General features: G+C 37.5%; 1 protein-coding gene across 2 annotated transcripts in view; it reads right to left on the bottom strand.

Moving 5' to 3' along the window:
• Positions 1-18,497, bottom strand: part of wwp2 (WW domain containing E3 ubiquitin protein ligase 2) — a 188,889-nt gene that overhangs the window by 132,007 nt on the left and 38,385 nt on the right. For both annotated transcript variants that reach the window (XM_072279818.1, XM_072279817.1), the window contains exons 5-6: positions 15,512-15,649; positions 8,673-8,769 (exon numbers count right to left, since the gene is read on the bottom strand). In XM_072279818.1, the coding sequence (XP_072135919.1) occupies positions 8,673-8,769; positions 15,512-15,649 (235 nt within the window). The remainder of the gene's footprint in view (positions 1-8,672; positions 8,770-15,511; positions 15,650-18,497) is intronic.

The following is an 18,497-nucleotide window of genomic DNA, read 5'->3' as shown; positions in this document are numbered from 1 at the left end:
AGCAGGTAGAGTGGGAAAGTCAGGTTAGTGCTGGATCCCAAGAGAAGGAATTTGGAGAATGCCTATGAGTTGGCTTTTAAGAGCAACTTGCGATTGAGTTCATTAGGAGAAAGGCAGTTTTGGATTAGGTGTTTTGTAATGAACCTGATTTGATTCGGGAGGTAAGGTAAAGGAACCCTTAGGAGGCAGTGGTCATAATATGATAGATTTCACCCTGCAGTTTGTGAGGGAGAAGATAAAGTCAGATGTATCAGTATTACAGTGGGGTAAGAGGAAATTACAGAGGCATGAGAGAGGAGCTGACCAAAGTTGACTAGAAGGGGACACTAGTAGGGATGATGGCAGAACAGCAATGGTGGGAGTTTCTGGGAGCAATTTGGAAGACACAGGATAGATAAGATTAGATTAGATTAGATTCAACTTTATTGTCATTGTGTCGAGTACAGATACAAAGCCAATGAAATGCAGTTAGCATCTAACCAGAAATGCAAAGAATAATGTTATTTACAAAATAACTGCGAATATAAAGTAAGTGCTACAGCACACAAATATAAAAGTACTGAGACAGTACAGTATGGGTGCAATACTGCTTAGCACTGTGATGTGAGGTTCAGCAGGGTCACAGCCTCAGGGAAGAAGCTCTTCCTGTGCCTGCTGATGTGGGAGCGGAGGCTTCTGTAGCGCCTACCGGATGGGAGGAGAGTAAAAAGTCCATGGTTAGGGTGAGTTGCATCCTTGATAATGCTTTTCACCCTGCCCAGGCAGCGTTCATGGTAGATGTTCTCAATGGTGGGCAATTGGGTGCCGATAAGCTGCTGGGCAGTTTTCACCACACGCTGCAGTGCTTTGCGGTCTGATACAGGACAATTGCCATACCACAGTGAGATGCAGTTGGTGAGTATGCTCTCAATGGTATAGCGGTAAAAGTCCATCAGTATCCTGGGACAGAGGTGAGCTTTCTTGATGCTCCACAGGAAATAAAGGAGCTGTTGCGCCTTTTTGATCAGGATGGAGGAGTTCAGGGACCAGGTGAGATCCTCAGAATTGTGGACACCAAGGGATTTGAAGCTTGATACACGCTCCACTACAGCTCCGTTGATGTAGATGGGGATGTGAATGTGGCTCCTAGCATGCCTGAAGTCTACAATGATCTCCTTGATCTTCTGGGTGTTAAGGGCCAGGATGTTGTCAGCACACCACATGGCCAGGTGCTGGACCTCGTCCCTGTAATCCCAAAAATGAAGAAGTATTCTAAAGGGAGGATGTCACAACCATGGCTGACAAGAGAAGTCAAAGACAGCATAAAAGCAAAAGAGAGGGCATATGAAATAGCAAAAATTAGTGGGATTGGAAAGCTTTTAAAATCAACAGGAGGCAACTAAAAAGCCACAAGGAGAGAAAAGATGAAATATGAAAGTAAGCTAGCTAATAATAGAAAAGAGAATACCAAGTGATTTTTCAGATATATAAAGAGCAAAAGAGAGGTGAGAGTGGATTTCAGACTGCTGGTAAAAGTCACTAGAGAGATAGTAATGGGGATAAAGAAATGGCAGATGAACTTAAGTACTTTGCATCAGTCTTCAATGTGGAAGACACTGCATGCTGCAGATTCAAGAGTGTCAGGAAGCAGAAGTGAATGCAGTTGCTATTACTAAGGAGAAGGTGCTTGGGAAGCTGAAAGGTCTGAAAGGACATACCCTAACCAAAAGCCAAGGATAGACCAGGAGATTCAGAGGTCTATTGACAGCTAGATCTGTGGCATTCAAAACCGATGATCCAGAACTACACAAGAAGTCAAGGTATGACCTAATAAAGGCTATTTTAAGATCAAATAAAAAATCAATTCCAACTGAAGTTAGAGACAGAATCAGATGCCCACCAGCTCTGGCAGCGTTTGCAGGTCATTACTTTCTACAAAGCGAAAACTAACATGTGACTAGCTGTGATGCCTCACTCCCAGATGAGCTCAACACCTTTTATGCACGCTTTGAAAGGGAGAATAAAACTATAGCTATGAGGATCCCTGCAGCATCTGGTGACCCTGTGATCTCTGCCTCAGAGGCCAACATCAGAATACCTTTCAAAAGAGTGAACACTCACAAGCCGTCAGGCCCTGATGGTGTACCTGGTAGGGAACTGAAAACCTGTGCCAATCAAATGGCGCAAGAGTTCAAGGACATCTTCAATATCTCAGTGCTGCAGTTGGAGGTTCACACCTGCTTCAAAAAGGTGACAATCACATCAGTGCCCAAGAAGAACAGGATAAGCTGCCTCAATGACTACCACCTAGTTGCACTCACATCTACTGTGATGGAGTACTTTGAGAAGTTGGTCATGGCCAGAATCAACTCTTGCTTAAGCAAAGACCTGGACCTACTGCAACTTGTCTATAGCCACAATACACCTACAACTAATGCAATCTCAGTGGCTCTTCACCTGGACAACAGCAATACTTATGACAGCAGACTGCTGTTTATTGACTACAACTCAGCATTCAACACAATCATAATACCCTCAGTTATAATCAACAAGTTCCAAACCATAGGCCTCTGTACCTCCCTCTGCAACTGTATCCTTGACTTTCTCACCGCGAGATCACAGTCAGTGCAGATCGGAAATAACATCTCCTTCTTGCTGGCAATCAACACTGGCGCACCTCAAGGATGCCAACTTGGCCTACTGCTCTACTCTCTCTACAGCCATGACTATGTGGCTAGGCAAAGCTTAACACCATCTATAAATCTGCCGATGACACAACTATCATTGGCAGAATTTCAGATGGTGAATGTGGAGAGCATTCTAATCAGTTGCATCACCGTCTAGAGTCCTAGACCATTGTTCCAGAGACACAAATGCAAATCTCTTCTTGGCACCTGGAGAGTTTAAAAACAAATAAATAATAAAAACTGGTCTCTTCAATGGATAGTTGTAAAAGAATTGATTCATTAAGGTCCCTCAGAGAATGAAGTCTGTCATCCTTACCAATCTGGATTTTGTAATTCCAGACACACCAATGTGATTATGTCTTAATTGCCAGCACTATCGTCATCCATTAGCCAATTCAAAAAATGCTGTGATATGAGAATTAATGTTGTGCCCCATATAATAACAAATTATCAAAAATTTCCTTGCCAATATCTAACAGAAGGGAAAATACAATGCCAAGTAGTTTCATCAAAATCTGCAAAGCTCAGTAGCAACTTTAACAGTTCATTTTGGGAACCTTTACCTTCTGTATCATATCACCATGCTGATGAAGATTACAGCTCTCTGTCTGGACCTTGAATACAGAGTTTCCACATTTCCTTTTTTAAAAACATTACTGAAAGTAACAAATATTCAGACAGAACACGTCATGGTCTCTTAGAATACAGCTTTTCTTGGCTAGCAAACACTCTCACAGTCTTTCCTAAGTAGAAAAATCTCAGAGAAAAACCATACTGATCAAATTTATAAACAATTTAAACTTTGATAAAGACACTATTGCCAGCATTGATATTTTAACCAAATTCTAAAATACTATATCCATTTATATTCCAATCTGGTGAATCAGTGTGTTTTTTCCTCTCTGATGTATAATTGACAGCTAATTATGCAGCTTCTGTAGGCTGAGTCACTGACCGAATCAAATCAGATTTGTTGACTCACAACAGCTATCTGTCGCAAAGAAAGTTCCGTATAGTTCCATTCACAGATTTGCACTAAACAGGAGGTTGAGCACTCCTTATCTGCATTGTTTAAGGCCAGAAGTGTTTCGGATTTCAGATTTTCTTGGATTTTGGAATACTTGTCTCTTATATAATGAGATACCTTGGAGATAGGATCCAAGTTTAAACACGAAATCCATATACAGCTTATACATATAATCTGAAGGTAGTTTTATATTTTTAATAACTATCACTCCCTCAGCTGCCCAGGTAGACAGTCAGTAGCTGTTTGGCATGGCTATCATTTCAGACTCTGAATTTATGTGCTACCGATAAGCAGTCTTTGTCTTACACTTGTTCATCACACATATGAACAGATACAACTGATTTTCATCAGCGACAATCTTGGCAAACTCATCAATGAATTTCTCTGATGCTTCATGATCAGCCAGCGCTTTATCACCACAAATCTTTTAAAATGTAATGCCGTGTCTTTTCTTGAATTTCTGCAACCAGCCTGCTGAATATGCACAATTATCCTCAATTTTCAGTTGCCATGATAGACCTCTGCTGGTTTCAAGATCAGTATACTGTTAAGTGGCATATGTTCATTCTGACGCTGACAAATCCACTTTTTCAATACACAATCGAGATCTTCATTTTTCACTTTATACAGTGTTTTTCTACTTTTCATTAACTTCTGTTCATTACATATCTGTGTTGCGCATAAACAGAACTTTCCCAGTGCCTTGTGAAATTTTCTATTTATGATGCCATGCACTCAAAAAAAAATCAGCGATACCTGAGGTTTTCAGATTTTGGAATTCTGGATAAGGGGTGCTCATCCTGTAACATGTTTGGGGTCCAGTTTTATTTTACAATTTCAGCTGTGGTTCAGCTCTAATGTGACTCAGAAGGTTCAAGGTTCATCCCATTCCATAGACTAGGCTGATGTTCCATAGGCAAAAACCCTGGCTGACACTCCATGTACAGTCCTCAGTATTTTCTCTCAGCTAATATGGACATCACCACCTTCAGTGTGCCAGCACAGCTTACAGCCAACTAACGAAAAGGGTGCTTGAAGATCGCGATCCTAGTTCCAGCATAAAACACAACGGCAACACACACAAAATGTTGGAGGAACTGAGCAGGTCTGATGGTTTCTCTGGGTAGCATTGATCCCTGGCTTTCTATATACTTCTGAGAATTAAATTACTTACACTAGGCAACTCAGGACTCTGGGGCAATACCACTAACACAAAATTCTCCAAATCCAATAGCAGGATAAGCACATCAGTATCAGCATGCTCTCCCAGATCAACCATCCATTGAGGCCTTAATTACTATCAGTCTACTCCATTGGGTAAGTCATGTCTCTCATATGTCCAATACCTGTTTCCCAAAATAGCCACACCATCTTGACCTCTAGTATAGGAAGCGATAATCAGGTGGACAGAGGATAAATTATATTCCCAAAGTCTCCTTGGCACTGATTCCTACTTTCAAGGTTGCATTAGTAACATTGCTAAAACTAGCTATTTAAGACCATAAGACTTAGAAGCAGAACTAGGCCACTCAGCCCATCAAATCTGCTCTGCCATTCCAATATGGCTGATTTATTATTCCCCTCAAACCCATTCTCCTGCATTCTCCCTGTAACCTTTCACACCCTGACTAACCAAGTATCAATTAACTTCTGCTTTAAATACACTCAATGACTTGGCCTCCACAACCATCCAAGGCAATGAATTCCACAGATTCACCACCCTCTGGCTAAGAAATTCCTTTTCATCTCTGTTCTAAATGGACGTCCCTTTATTCCAAGGCTGTGTCCCCTAGTCCTTGACTCACCCACTTTAGGAACCATCCCCTCCACATCCACTCTATTTCAGCCTTTCAACATTTATAGGTTTCAATGTCATACCCCCTCATTCTTTTAAACTCCAATGAGTACAATCCCAGTGCCATCAAACGCTCTCATATATTAACCCTTTCATTCTCGGGATCTCTCCCATGAAACTCCTTTGGATCTTCTCCAATTCCAGCACATTCTTTCTTAAATAAGTTGCCCAAAACTGCTCACAATACTCCAAGTACGGCCTGACCAAAGCCTTATAGAGCCTCAACATCACATCCTTGTTCTTATACTCGAGCCCTCTCAAAATGAATACTAACATTGCATTTGCCTTCTTCACCAATGACTCAACCTGCAAGTTAACCTGTAAGGAAATCCCGCACAAGGACTCCAAATTCCCTTCGCACCTCTGTTATTTGAATTTTCTACCCATTTAGAAAATAGTCTACACTTTTATTCCTTCTATCAAAGTGCATGACCATACAGTTCTCTACATTATATTCCATCTGCCACTTCTTTGCCCATTGTCCCAATACGTCCAGGTCCTTTGCAGGTTCTCTGCCTCCTACTTGCCCCTCCACCTATCTTTGTATCTTCTCCAAACCTGGCCACAAAGCCATCAATTCCGTCACCCAATCGTTGACATATAACATGAAAAGAAGCGGTCCCAATGCCGACTCCTGTAGAACACCATTTCATGGACAGCCAACCAGAATAAGCTCCTTTTATTCTGACACTTTGTCTCCTGCCAAACAGCTAACCTTCTATCCATGCTAGTATCTTTCCTGTAATAGCATGGGCTCTTATCTTCTTAAGCAGCCCCATGTGCAGTTAGTCCATTATTTGGACGGATGGCAAGGAACATGAAAGATTGCATCTAAACCTTACTGACGTAAGCTTGTTACCCACTGTCTCCCAACAATCATAATTATCTGAAGAACCCTATCTTCATCGCACTCTAGCACCATGGGATGGGTGGGTTCCAGACTCCAGTGACATGGGCTGTGTGCCATGAGACCTCCAAGCGTGAAGTAAGGAAAAGCCACCTCCAAAACATCATTCAAAGCTTTGACAGCCTGAAAAGCTCTACTCTCAGCTTTGCTCTGAGGAATTTTTAATAGCTTTTAAATGCCTTTGGCATTCAGAGACACTTGTAAACTAGCAAAAATAAAGAAACTCTAAAAATGTGACAATTAAAAATAACACTGTTCATAATAATGTAATTAACAATTTAAAATCAGAACTCCTTTTTCAAAAAAAAGGAAGTACTAACCCCTTTCCTTTTTACCTGCAGCTGTTTAATCCGCCATTGCAACTTAAGGAGATTTGGATCCTATGTAATCTGGTACAGGTTCTAACAGACAATTCCCACAGAAATACCTCAGGATCACAAACCACGACGGAGCTTCATTGCCAGACTTGATGGCAGTGGAGCTTCTGCTTTTGATAATTCTGGTTTGCTTCCATTCATTGTATATGCTCTACATCTATGAATCAATTTAGTTGTTGGAGATGTGCCTTTATACCCTTCGCGATTTATTTTTCCTTTATTTCTCCCCTTCCCTCCCTATTTTAAATGTAATGATACACTGAAGGGCTACTGTTTGTCATAAAGGAAAGATTAATAGGCTAGACATGAATTCTTGAGGTTAGAAGAATGTGAGGTACAAAATGTTTTAAAGGGCTTAATAGAGTAAACATAGAGTTAATGTCAGTTGGCTTGGTTTTCCAGACCAAAGATCAAACCATTCAGAACAGAGATGAGTGACAATAGTTTAACCTACGATATAATTATTCATGACAGCTTAAATCACTGAGAACACTCAAGACATGGATCAGGAGATTTTAGATATTAGGAAATCTAGAAATGTGGTCTAGTAAAGAAAAATGGGACTCAGTTAAAAAATAATCAGCCATACTTCTACTGAATAGCAGAGCAGCCAAAAGAGCCCACAACGACTTACCCCAATTCTATTTACGTTCTGCGCCCACATAGCAATTATTACTATTTAGTACTCATAAGGCTGTCAAGCTGCTGCAAGAAAAGTATTACAGCTAAGTGCAATCCTCACTTCCCTGATCACTTACGCTTTTTTCCTTCAATAGAAACTACTGAATTTCTATCAAAGACAGCAGTGCAGTTTGGTTTAGCCTCCATCCCAGACGCCACAGCCAAACGGTGAACCATCCCTGCTGTCAAAAACCAGGCACTTTTATTGACTGCTAATGTACATTTTGTGAAATAAAGTTATCCTTGCAACATACGACCAGCTAGCTTCAGTCAATCTAATGTAACAACTACAGAACTCAAAACTTTGCTGGGTTATATAGTTTAGATAATTACTGAATTAAAAGATTAAGGCTTTACTTTCTAACAGTTTTCAGTATATTTGACCTTATAATCACTTTCCCTGAGATTTGAATCTTACAGCTAAACTGCCATATCAATGCAGCAAATGACAGCTGTAAAACATAAGCAATCAATTCTGTTCATTGACTCTACTACATCCTTAATGAAACTAAAGCATCTCAGGTACCATCTTAAACCAACTAATATCAGTTGCCTTCACAAAGTTTATTTTAACATAAATTGTAGAAAGATAATTATTTCTGCAGATGGCAAATAACATGATGTTTATCTCACACATTCACTCAAATAATCAGATTATAAAATATTGCACAGATAAATAAGTAAATTTATTTTAGAAATATAATCTGCTTCATTTCCATTTTCCATAGATTTCTTTGAAGAAAACATTAAATCAAGGTGAAAGGAAAATAGAAGACAAAAATGTAAATTTACTTCACAATTCCATTATCAACTTTCTTTGAAAATCTGGATAAAACAATAATGCTTCTGTAGCACATTAGGTTGTGCACGGAATTTTGGTACACTTTGTCAAAGCAGTACTGCCTCCTGCTCCACATCTCCAATTCCTCAATAACTATATGCAGAATACTGCAATAGCTACCGTAAACAAATACTGATTCAACTCCATTTGTCAGGAACATAATCAATTTATATGAATTGCCTGCTCAAAGTTAAAACCGCCTGTACACATAACTGACTAACCAGATATATACACTAACATATATTTTTTAAGGTTAACTCGGGGGGGGGGGGGGAAGCTCTGGGAAGGAAAAAATAAAGTTATTTTTAAGTCCCTTACCGCACTCTGTCTGGAGAATCACTGGTACATGACAGTGACAATTTTGAATCATTGTCTTCACTTGTGCTCTGATGAATTCTACTATTTTGTTGGAATTCTGCAGAAGAAATATCAATACGTTAAAACCAGCAGACATAATAAGCAGTTAATCATAATCTTGGCAAAGGGCATGCCTTCCCAGCACAAAGCTACAGCTCAGAATAAACTACTTCCAGCTGGCTCTGAAATGATTCAGATTTACTTAGTTTAATGCATGCAAATCTTTTCAACTTTTTAAACCTTTAAACCACGCATGGTTTCTGTTGCTTCAATGCACAATGTACTTCAGACCACTCATTTATAGTCAAGGAGACTGCAAAAAACATACCAACTGGGTGTGAAGTTTACTCATTATCTCTGAACAAAAATACTTAACAGGTTTTGCACATCAAACATACAAAAGTACTCTTTATATTGTTATTAGGGTGACAAATTTCACAAGACACTGCTATCAATGCAAGGAGTGAAGAGTAATTCAGAAATTTTCCATAGGAATTTTCTCATGCCAGGGTTGGTATCCTAACAGTGTATAAAAACTTGTACATTTCATGAACATAAATTCTAATCTAAATGGCTAATCTTATTATCAACTATTTCAATAATTTATGAACTCAAAGATATCCAAAATAAATATTATAGTCAAAGGTCATAGTGAGAAAACACAATGTTATCTAAACAAAGCCCTGCAAGCCAAGACATTAACATTAAATATAAGCTTGTGTAATACAAAATATTGTGCAAGATATTTTATACTTTGGACCAATTAGAAAAGGAAAAGAAATTACGTTCCTTCTAAGAGAAAAACTTGAATAGTTCATAAACTTAACTGCCAAAATTAGCAAATAACTTTTTAAAAACCCATTGAATTTGCCACTGTGGAGAATATCTTCCTTTCATTACAACGTGGGACGGAGAAGATCCAGTTACCAGTATGTTCATTGTTCTGAATACATCAAGACTTAAAAAAATATTGCAGATATTTATGACCGTATTTTGTTGGCTAGCCTGGGAATTACGGACTATATTCATTAAATGGTTCTAGGCATTCGTGTTATTTCAGTTCTCCACAACAAGAAAAGGAGCTGAGAGCATACACTCTACAGGATAAAAACAACTTAATGCCAGTTTTATTTGACTTGCGGAATGGAGAAAATTTACTTACCCAAAATAAAACGTTAAAAATACTATAATGCAAATCTTGAACAAATAAATTCTTTAAAGATCTTCTTAAAAATAGATTGCTGTTGCCAATAATTTTAGAAGCAAGAGTTGTACACTGGTGCTTTAGAAATGACTGACAGACAATGATTCTATTACTGTCCCTCATTTGCCTCCATTACAATGCAAGGTTATTTTACTAATGGAAAATCTAATTCTTGCAAGAATTCAAAATTTATTTGCTCTAGGTACCACAAAGTAGTAACATAAAAGTGCTCCAAAAGAAAGATACTTAATTTGCTGGAAGTCTGAACTAAAAATAGAAAATGCTGGAAATACTCAACAAATCATACAGCATCAGGACACAGAAAAAAACAGAAGTAACGTTTCAGGTTTTGATGGTTATTCTATGTTTTTTGAAGCTTCAAATGAAAATATGTCCTGTAATTTCTGGTTTTAGCATGAAGAAATAGCTTCTTCCTGCAGCTTTCAGCATTGAATGCCTAATGATAGAAAACACAGACTCTTGTTTAGTCAAAAGAAACCTTTTTATACTGCTTCACACCTTTTAAATCTTATCTTTATTTTTCACTTTTATATACTGTAATATAACAAAGCAGAAACTGGCTATCATTAGCATACATGGATCAGAAACTTGATTCAAATTGTGCTCGGATGTTTATACAAGGCTTTCCCATTAGGATATCACTCAAAACTGTTGCAAAGAAAATAACTAAAACTTGATTTAATTAAAGCACCAAAGGATATCTTTAAAGTCTTTCATTTTTATGACACAAGAGTCAATGAACTTTAGTTTTAATATATAGAACTTTCAAATCTGACTGAACAAGAGAGCTCTCAAATGGTCCGGTGCAAGAAATGATATTTTTCTATTGTTGGAAATGAGACATCAGTACCAATTGTGATTGAGGAGCCATTTGCCCAGCCAAGGGCTTTTGACTGGAGATGGATATGATATTTGTCCATTTTGTGGAGAAGTAGATACTGTGCATTGATATCATGAAATGGATTGACAACAAGCAGCAGAAAAGATAAGCTGGGAGAATTTTAGGACATAGAGCATAAAACAGCACAGGCCCTTCCTCCCACTTTATTTTGTCAATTTAAATAAACCTACTGGGAAAGACCATAAGACAAAGAAGGAGAATTAGGCCATTTAGCCTATCGAGTCTGCTCTGCTACTCAATCATGACTGATTTATTATCCCTCTCCACCCCATACTCCTGCCTTCTTCTGGTAACCTTTTACACCCTTATTAATTAAGAATCTATTATTATACTTATACTTCCCTAGACTATATAACATCTGCCACTTCTTGCCTATTCTCCAAATCTAAGTCCTTTCGTAGACATCCTGCTTTCTCAACACTATCTGCCCTCTACCCATCTTTGTATCATCCACAAATTTCACCACAATGTCATCATTTCTGTCACCCAAATCATTAACATACAACCTGAAAAGAATCTTCCCCAACACTGAACCCTGTGGAACACCAGAAGTCACTGGCAGCCCATGAAATAAGGCCTCTTTATTTCCACTCTGCCTCCTGCCAGTCAGACAATCTTCTAACCATGCTAGTATCTTTCCTGTACCATGGGCCCTTAACTCACCTAGCAGCCTCATGAGTGGCACCTCATCAAAGCCCTTCTGAAAATCCATGTAAACAACATCCCCTGACTCTCCTGTCTATCCTACCAGTTATTTCCTCAAAAAAAAATTCCAACAGATTTGATAGACAAGATTTCTCTTTAAGATTCAATGTGCATTCATTATCAAAGAATGTATAAATTATGCAACCTTGAGATTTGCTTGCTTCACGGGCAGTCACAAAGTAAGGAACCCAAAAGAACCCAATTCAAAAAATTAAGAACAACCCCCTGAGCCACAGAGAAAGAAAAAAAAATCACGCAAACAGTAAAAGTGAGCGCAACAACAGCAGCATTCAGAACCAAACTGAATCCTTAAATCCAAATCCCTGGAGCAGCCCAGAGTAGGCCCAAAGCCTCGGTATTCAGTTCATCATATTAGCAGGGCAACTCACCGCAAAGTTCGCAGATGCAAAGCACAGCAGCCAAGGGCACCCTCACAGCATTAGCATCACAGAGAGAGGAGCCCCCTGACTATCTGGGCTGTTATAGTTAAGGAAACCACGCTGACTTTGGCCTATTTTATCATGTGCCTACAAGTACCCTGAAACCTCATCCTTAATAAATGGACTCCAGTATCTTCCCAACCATTGAAGCCAAGTTAACTGACCCATGATTTTCTGTCTATTGCCTCACTTCCTTCTTAAAGATGGAGGGGATGAGAGAAGGCAGTCATGGAGGAATGTGCAAATAAGGATGCTAAAAAATTAGAAGCAATCAAATGGAATTTTTTGTGTAATAAGTGCACAGACAACAGAAGCTGTTTATTTCAGTTTACAGTCTCTAAAAACCTATCATAAGGATGTTTTTCAGCCCAATAACTTTGCTCATTAGGAACTCATGATGTAAATAATTTGAACCTTTAAACCTATTCCACAATTCAGTGAGATCATAGATGAAATGTGACTCAGTTCCACCCATTACCCATAATACATTGATTAAACAAAAAATCTATCCATCTTAGTTTTAAAATTAAGAATCTAGTACAGGTGCACATTCCTTTATCCGGAATTCTGAAATCCAAAAAGCGCCGAAAACCAAAGTTTTTTTCGCCAACAGCTGACGTCACTTAGGTGTGACGTGGCAGCACTAGCAGAGGCCGCCAGACGTCAGTTGTGGCTCAGCGCTCGTACTGGGTACACGTGCATTTGCTGTTCGCTGATATTTTGTGCTCACTGGTGACTTTGTGTTTAATTTCACTGTGAAAATGTCAAAAAGAGCCGCAGATACCCCTATGGGTAACAATGAGAAAAAGAAAAGGAATCTTCTCTATCAGTAACACAGAAAGTGGAGTTATTGCAGAAGCTTGATCGTGGTGTGTCTGTGTGACATCTTACTGAAGAAAATAGTCTCGGAACGACCACTGTATATGATTTAAATAAACAGAAAGACAAGTTACTGAAGTTTTATAGTGACAGTGATGTTCTACATTTATTCCAATAAGTCACTCACCATGTGTTTGATTCGGTTCGTTTGAAGCTGTATATTTTTATGTTTTATTGAATGTTTTTGTTGGAAATAAAATTTCTTCTCGTCATTATTCCCTAAACAATACAGTATAACAACTATTTTACATAGCATTTACATTGTATTAGGTATTATAAGTAATCTAGAGATGATTTAAAGTATACGGGAGGATGTGCGTAGGTTTGGCGTGCTGCTGGGTCCTAAACTCCACCGCACTAAGACAGGTTAAATAAGGGACTTGAGCATACGTGTTTTTTGGTATGGGGGCAGGGGGTGTCTGAAATCTGAAAAATTCTGAATTCCGAAATGCAACTGGCCCCAAGGATTTCGGATAAGGGATTGTGGACCTGTAGTATCCTGCTGGTTTCAGATAATCTTCCACTCTATATTTAGAAGTATTTTCTAACTTCACCACCAATAGGCTTGGCTCTAATAATTTTTAGAGGTGTCCCCCTTTTTCCAGATATTAAGGATAGGTAGAAAGTGACAAACAATCACTTGTTACAAACAACAACAAGTTTGCTATTTTGCAACTATAATCATGTCACCAACTAAATTCCCGGAATAGAATCCCAGTTGTATAATTTCTGATTGTAACTCGATACCTGTAAATCTGAATATTTAGGGAGAAAATTTTGTCATCTTCACACTATATAGTATTTTAAATACAGATAAATATTACAAGATGTTGCATGAAAACATGACCAACTAAAACTTTGTTTTTGAGCCACATTCACAAAGAGGCAAATGCAGGGTATTCAATATAGGAGAAAACAGTAAAGAGGATTGAAGAAGACTTCTAGAGTGGGGTTCAGGCAGGTAAATGTTCAGCTGCAATGGTGCAGATTCTGATATACTGTTCAGAATGACAAGATATTTAGAAATGGAAGTGGATGGGAGAATGATATAACAGATGTATTTAAATATTCGGGTGAGAATTTTAAATTAGTCTGAAGGGCAAGAACAAGAACCAAAATAGGTCTGTCAGGTCAAGGATTATGAGTGTGGAGAAGTTGCTATGGTAATAGGCAGCATAATTAGAATGAACTGTGAATTTTAGAGGATTTAAGGCCAACCAAGAGCCTTCAGTGGCAGAGGATTTGGAAGAAGCTATAAATTGTTTTGAAGGGGATACCAAGTTAGCAGCTCATGCTTACCAGTGAATTATATGTAAACAAAATGATTCAGTCTAGAACAGCAGCTAAGGAAGTTGCTGCCAAGTTTATTAATTTCAAAATGGAGAACAAAGATGATAGCGGTGGTCTCCTAATGACTGAAGGAGACTATGGCTCTGCCATTGCAAAGAAATTTGCTGATCTAGGTACATAAAATTCTTAAGTCCAGAAATCAAAACACTGGAATTTGAATTGTTATTTTAAAAAAGGCATTTTTAATAAATACAATTAAACTTAAAATACGGATACAAATTGAGAAAGCAACGAATCACAAACATAAAGAAATTCACAAAGCCACCATCTTGCTATCATTTTTGGGTGACTGGAAGAAAAGGGGCCTTGAACTTAGGCTCTTTATGAATCTTATCCAAAAAGGTAAAATCAAGATATCTCAAATCCACATTAGTGCCATTTTTCCATTATTGAAGCTAACTGGTGCAACAAAATATTGCTTTCTATTTTTCCCTTTAATTCTAATTTATTGATTTCATCTTAGTAATTTTCTCACTTCTACTATCTTAAATATCTTCTCCATTCTTTATCAAACATTTAAGAATGTTCTGCAAGACATTTCTATACCCAATACAATTGTTAGAAATTCATGCTTACCAGTGCTATTTTTTTTCTACAGGAGGAAACTTACATTTCACATTCTAAGAACATTAAGCAATTAAATATTTGCTGGAATTAAATTTGAGAAGTAATACTGCAACATGTTATTAATGTACTGAGAATATTTCATATGGCAAGACTCATATATATTGTCAACAAAATTCAACTAATTGTATTTTGGAAAATTTAGAAATTATGAAACTGTAGAACTTTACATTTTAGTAATTATCTTGAGTTTTGAACATTTCTTTAATAATTTTCTTCCAGTTATTAAAATTTGACATTTTATAAACACTGTTGAAAACTGATTACAAATTACAAGTATGAAATTTTCATGATATATATTATCCAAGCAAGTTTTGCTTCCTTTAAACAGATTAAAAGACTTTGTTAGCACCTTTTAAAATATAGCATATTTTAAAATATTAAAGATATTAATTTTCCAAATCAATGTTCATCTAGAAAAAGTCATCAGCAAATAAACATTAGTCAGATTAGAGCTACAAGTAAATTCAATAAATGCAAACTTGCAACCAAAACACCATATATTATAAACATTTTTGGAGGAAAAACTTACCAGTTTTAATACTATCTTTATCAAAAAACTTATGTTCTCAGTAAAAAAGTGCAAATCAATTAAGGTGCATTAAGTAATTGCTGATGTATGACCCATCACCCTCAATCCGAGATTCAGAATGAACCATGTGTGTGCAGAACTTACTTTCTGTCATGGTTGTGCCATTAGGCAAATTTCCCAAGTCAACACTAAGGCCATCCAGGCAAACAGTCAATTCACCGCTGCATACAACACTACTTTTGTTCCCCATTTGAAGGTTCAAATTCAGCTGAATGTTCTCCACTGTGAGCAAGAAAAAAAGAAAGATTAATTGACTCAACTTGTTGTTTCTCTGCCATGCGTGAAGACAGAAAATACTGTTGCAGCTTCATGTCACTAAGTTTCAATAATAAAAATCCATTTCTAAAAAAAACTGAATTACTTTTTTTTAAGATTAAAGCTAAATATATACAGACAGATTTTCCAAATATTCAAAGCAGTACACTAAGAAATAATGGAAATTGATTGGTTTTATTAATTTTTGTCTGCATGATTGTTTCATGCCATGCATTAAATCCAAGGATAGCTAGATAACCCATTGAGTTGGCTTGCAATGGTGTGGTTTGGCACATCTAAAATCCCTCTCAGGGAGCATCTGATTTTGCTTTTGGTCCTCATTACAAATAAGTTTTGACTGCAGAGTGTTGCACATGTCAAGCCAAAACTTATTTACAGAAGGCACTAATCCTGGATTGTTTTACTAACATTTGATAAAGCCAACAAAATACATTTAAAACGCTTCTACATTCAGTCTAATTAACCCTTCCATGTACTTAATATGCATTTTATGTTAAATATAGCACATAAAATCAAAACACGACAGACTATGTGGACTAAATTGCTTTTATTATGTACTTAGCTTCTAATGTATTACCCATCAAAATATTTCTAATATCTAAAGCTACAATTCCAGCAGATATCATATTAAATATTATTCTTGAAACCTTCTTCCAGATTTTCAAGTGTTAATACCTTGACAAAAATACAGATGTACATTATTTAAGTGAAACATTGTGTTCTATATAGTCAGGAAAAGTGCCAACTTGTCCTAAAGGCAATGATTTAGATCATTTAGAGTTCCCCAGCCTTAGGGTATCATGTGATATTTATTCATATGAGGATGTAAATAGTTACGATGTATTTAACTAGCAACTGGCACCAGAGTTGAATACAACTCTGGCCTTATCCAAGAGGGATTAGGTTGGGATCCAACAAAATCTCCCTCCTCTAAAAATCATTCCCATGTCCTCATCCAACCAATGATCTTCTTCAGTCAATCAGGAACTGCCCTGAAATACACTTTTGCTTCAAAACATTAATCTAAAACATCAAAGTAGGATAATTTAGCCACCTAAAAGTTAAATAATTAAAGAGAAACCCAAAAAAACTGATCTACCCATTTAAAAGGTGGCGATATTTTGCTGAATACTATCCTCCTCTCCCTTGTGGGTACAATTATCTTCAAGAGAGAACCTCAATGGTTAAATGAAACAAATGGTTAAACTGAGCAGAATGGATGAGATGGTGCAGTTTAAACCTGGTTTGTGTTGAGTTAGTCAATTAAGCAAGAGAATGCATGGGTGTTAGAATCTGCTGACTGTTACAGGAAGCAATGACAGGATACCAATACCGATGGGTGCCGAATCCAACTCATTTATTATATACCCTGCAGAAAATATCTTGCCAATATGTGATCTTGAAAAATGAAACTTGGATGATGGCTTTGACCCAGTGTATATCACCACCAGGAAGTGAAAATAAACGGGAAGACCGAAGGAAAACAGTGTTAGAAAAGGGGAGGGGAAAAGATGAGGATTTTGGAAATGCTCTGAGGAAAGGGAATACTTTCTCTACTAATGTTTATTCTTAGAATTCCCAATGCACAATAGTTTTTTAATATCAGCAGATTTTTTAATTAAACTATCAGAAATGAAACTTGCAGAGAATTACAATGAACATACAGCACTGGAGTTAACCATTTAGACCAGCAGATCCAAGTAAATATTGATTGAGCAGAAAGAAAAAAAAAGGAAAGACTTTCATGAATGATCAACTTCAACTCCACCTTCACAGACTAAATGTATGCTGAAAGAATCTATTGATTCTTTCAGTACACATTTATCAATCGTATATAAACTCAATGAGTAGTCATGGTGGTGGATGAAATGCCAATTGAGTGATTGTTTTGTTCGAAATGGTACAAAACTTCTTAAAGCAAGTTCCAGAATTTGGGCTCAGCAACATATTTCCAAATCACTGGTTCATACATTTTAGTGGTAGTGTTCCCATATGCCTGCTGTACTTGCTCATCTTTGTGGCAAAGGTCTCCGTTAAAGTAGCTTAGGCAAGTAACTGCAGTATAGTTTGTCAATGTTACACATGGCAGTCAATGTGTACCAATAGTTGATAAAATGCTAGGGGATCTTATCCTGCTTGGCATGTAGCTTTTTGACAATCACCTCCTGTACCTAGCAAGCTCTACTCCCCAGACTTCACTTATACAGCAATGTGAGCATGTGAATATGCACAATTTCAGAAGTGTTGGCCACTACATAGTCATAGTGAATTTGTTTGCAACCCAGCCCTTACTGAAACATCCCACTAATCTCAGCAACAAAATATAATTCATCTAAAGAAAAGTTAAATTTGGAACAATATGTCCCTCCACGACCATTTCCCAGAGAATAGTTGGAACTATTTTAGTGTCTTTTATTTCATTAAGTAAGCCAAGTTGTATTTATACAATAACAGAGCTTGTTTAAAAAATAATCTGGAGAAAAACACCTTTATAAATCAAACCAGGAGATCCATTCCGGTTCAATGCAGAGTGCAAAAGCCATTTCAGCCCCATGAAAAGGCTTCTGGCTACCCACATGATCAATGCCCCTCATCATCTTACACACCTCTATCAGGTCATCTCTTATCCTCCGTCGCCCCAAGGAGAAAAGATCGAGTTCACTCAACCAACTCTCATAAGGACATAGCTCCAAGAACATTCTCATCTTCAAGAATGGTGTGGTATAGAATGCAAATACCAAAGGCAAGATGGGAGCATTTTCAATAACATCTGTCGCAAGTAAATGATCAACCT

This window comes from Mobula birostris, chromosome 15 (genome assembly GCF_030028105.1).
Source record: "Mobula birostris isolate sMobBir1 chromosome 15, sMobBir1.hap1, whole genome shotgun sequence".
NCBI lineage: Eukaryota > Metazoa > Chordata > Chondrichthyes > Myliobatiformes > Myliobatidae > Mobula > Mobula birostris.
The sequence above is the reverse complement of the archived record's forward strand: the minus strand, read 5'-3'. Positions and strand labels throughout refer to the sequence as shown.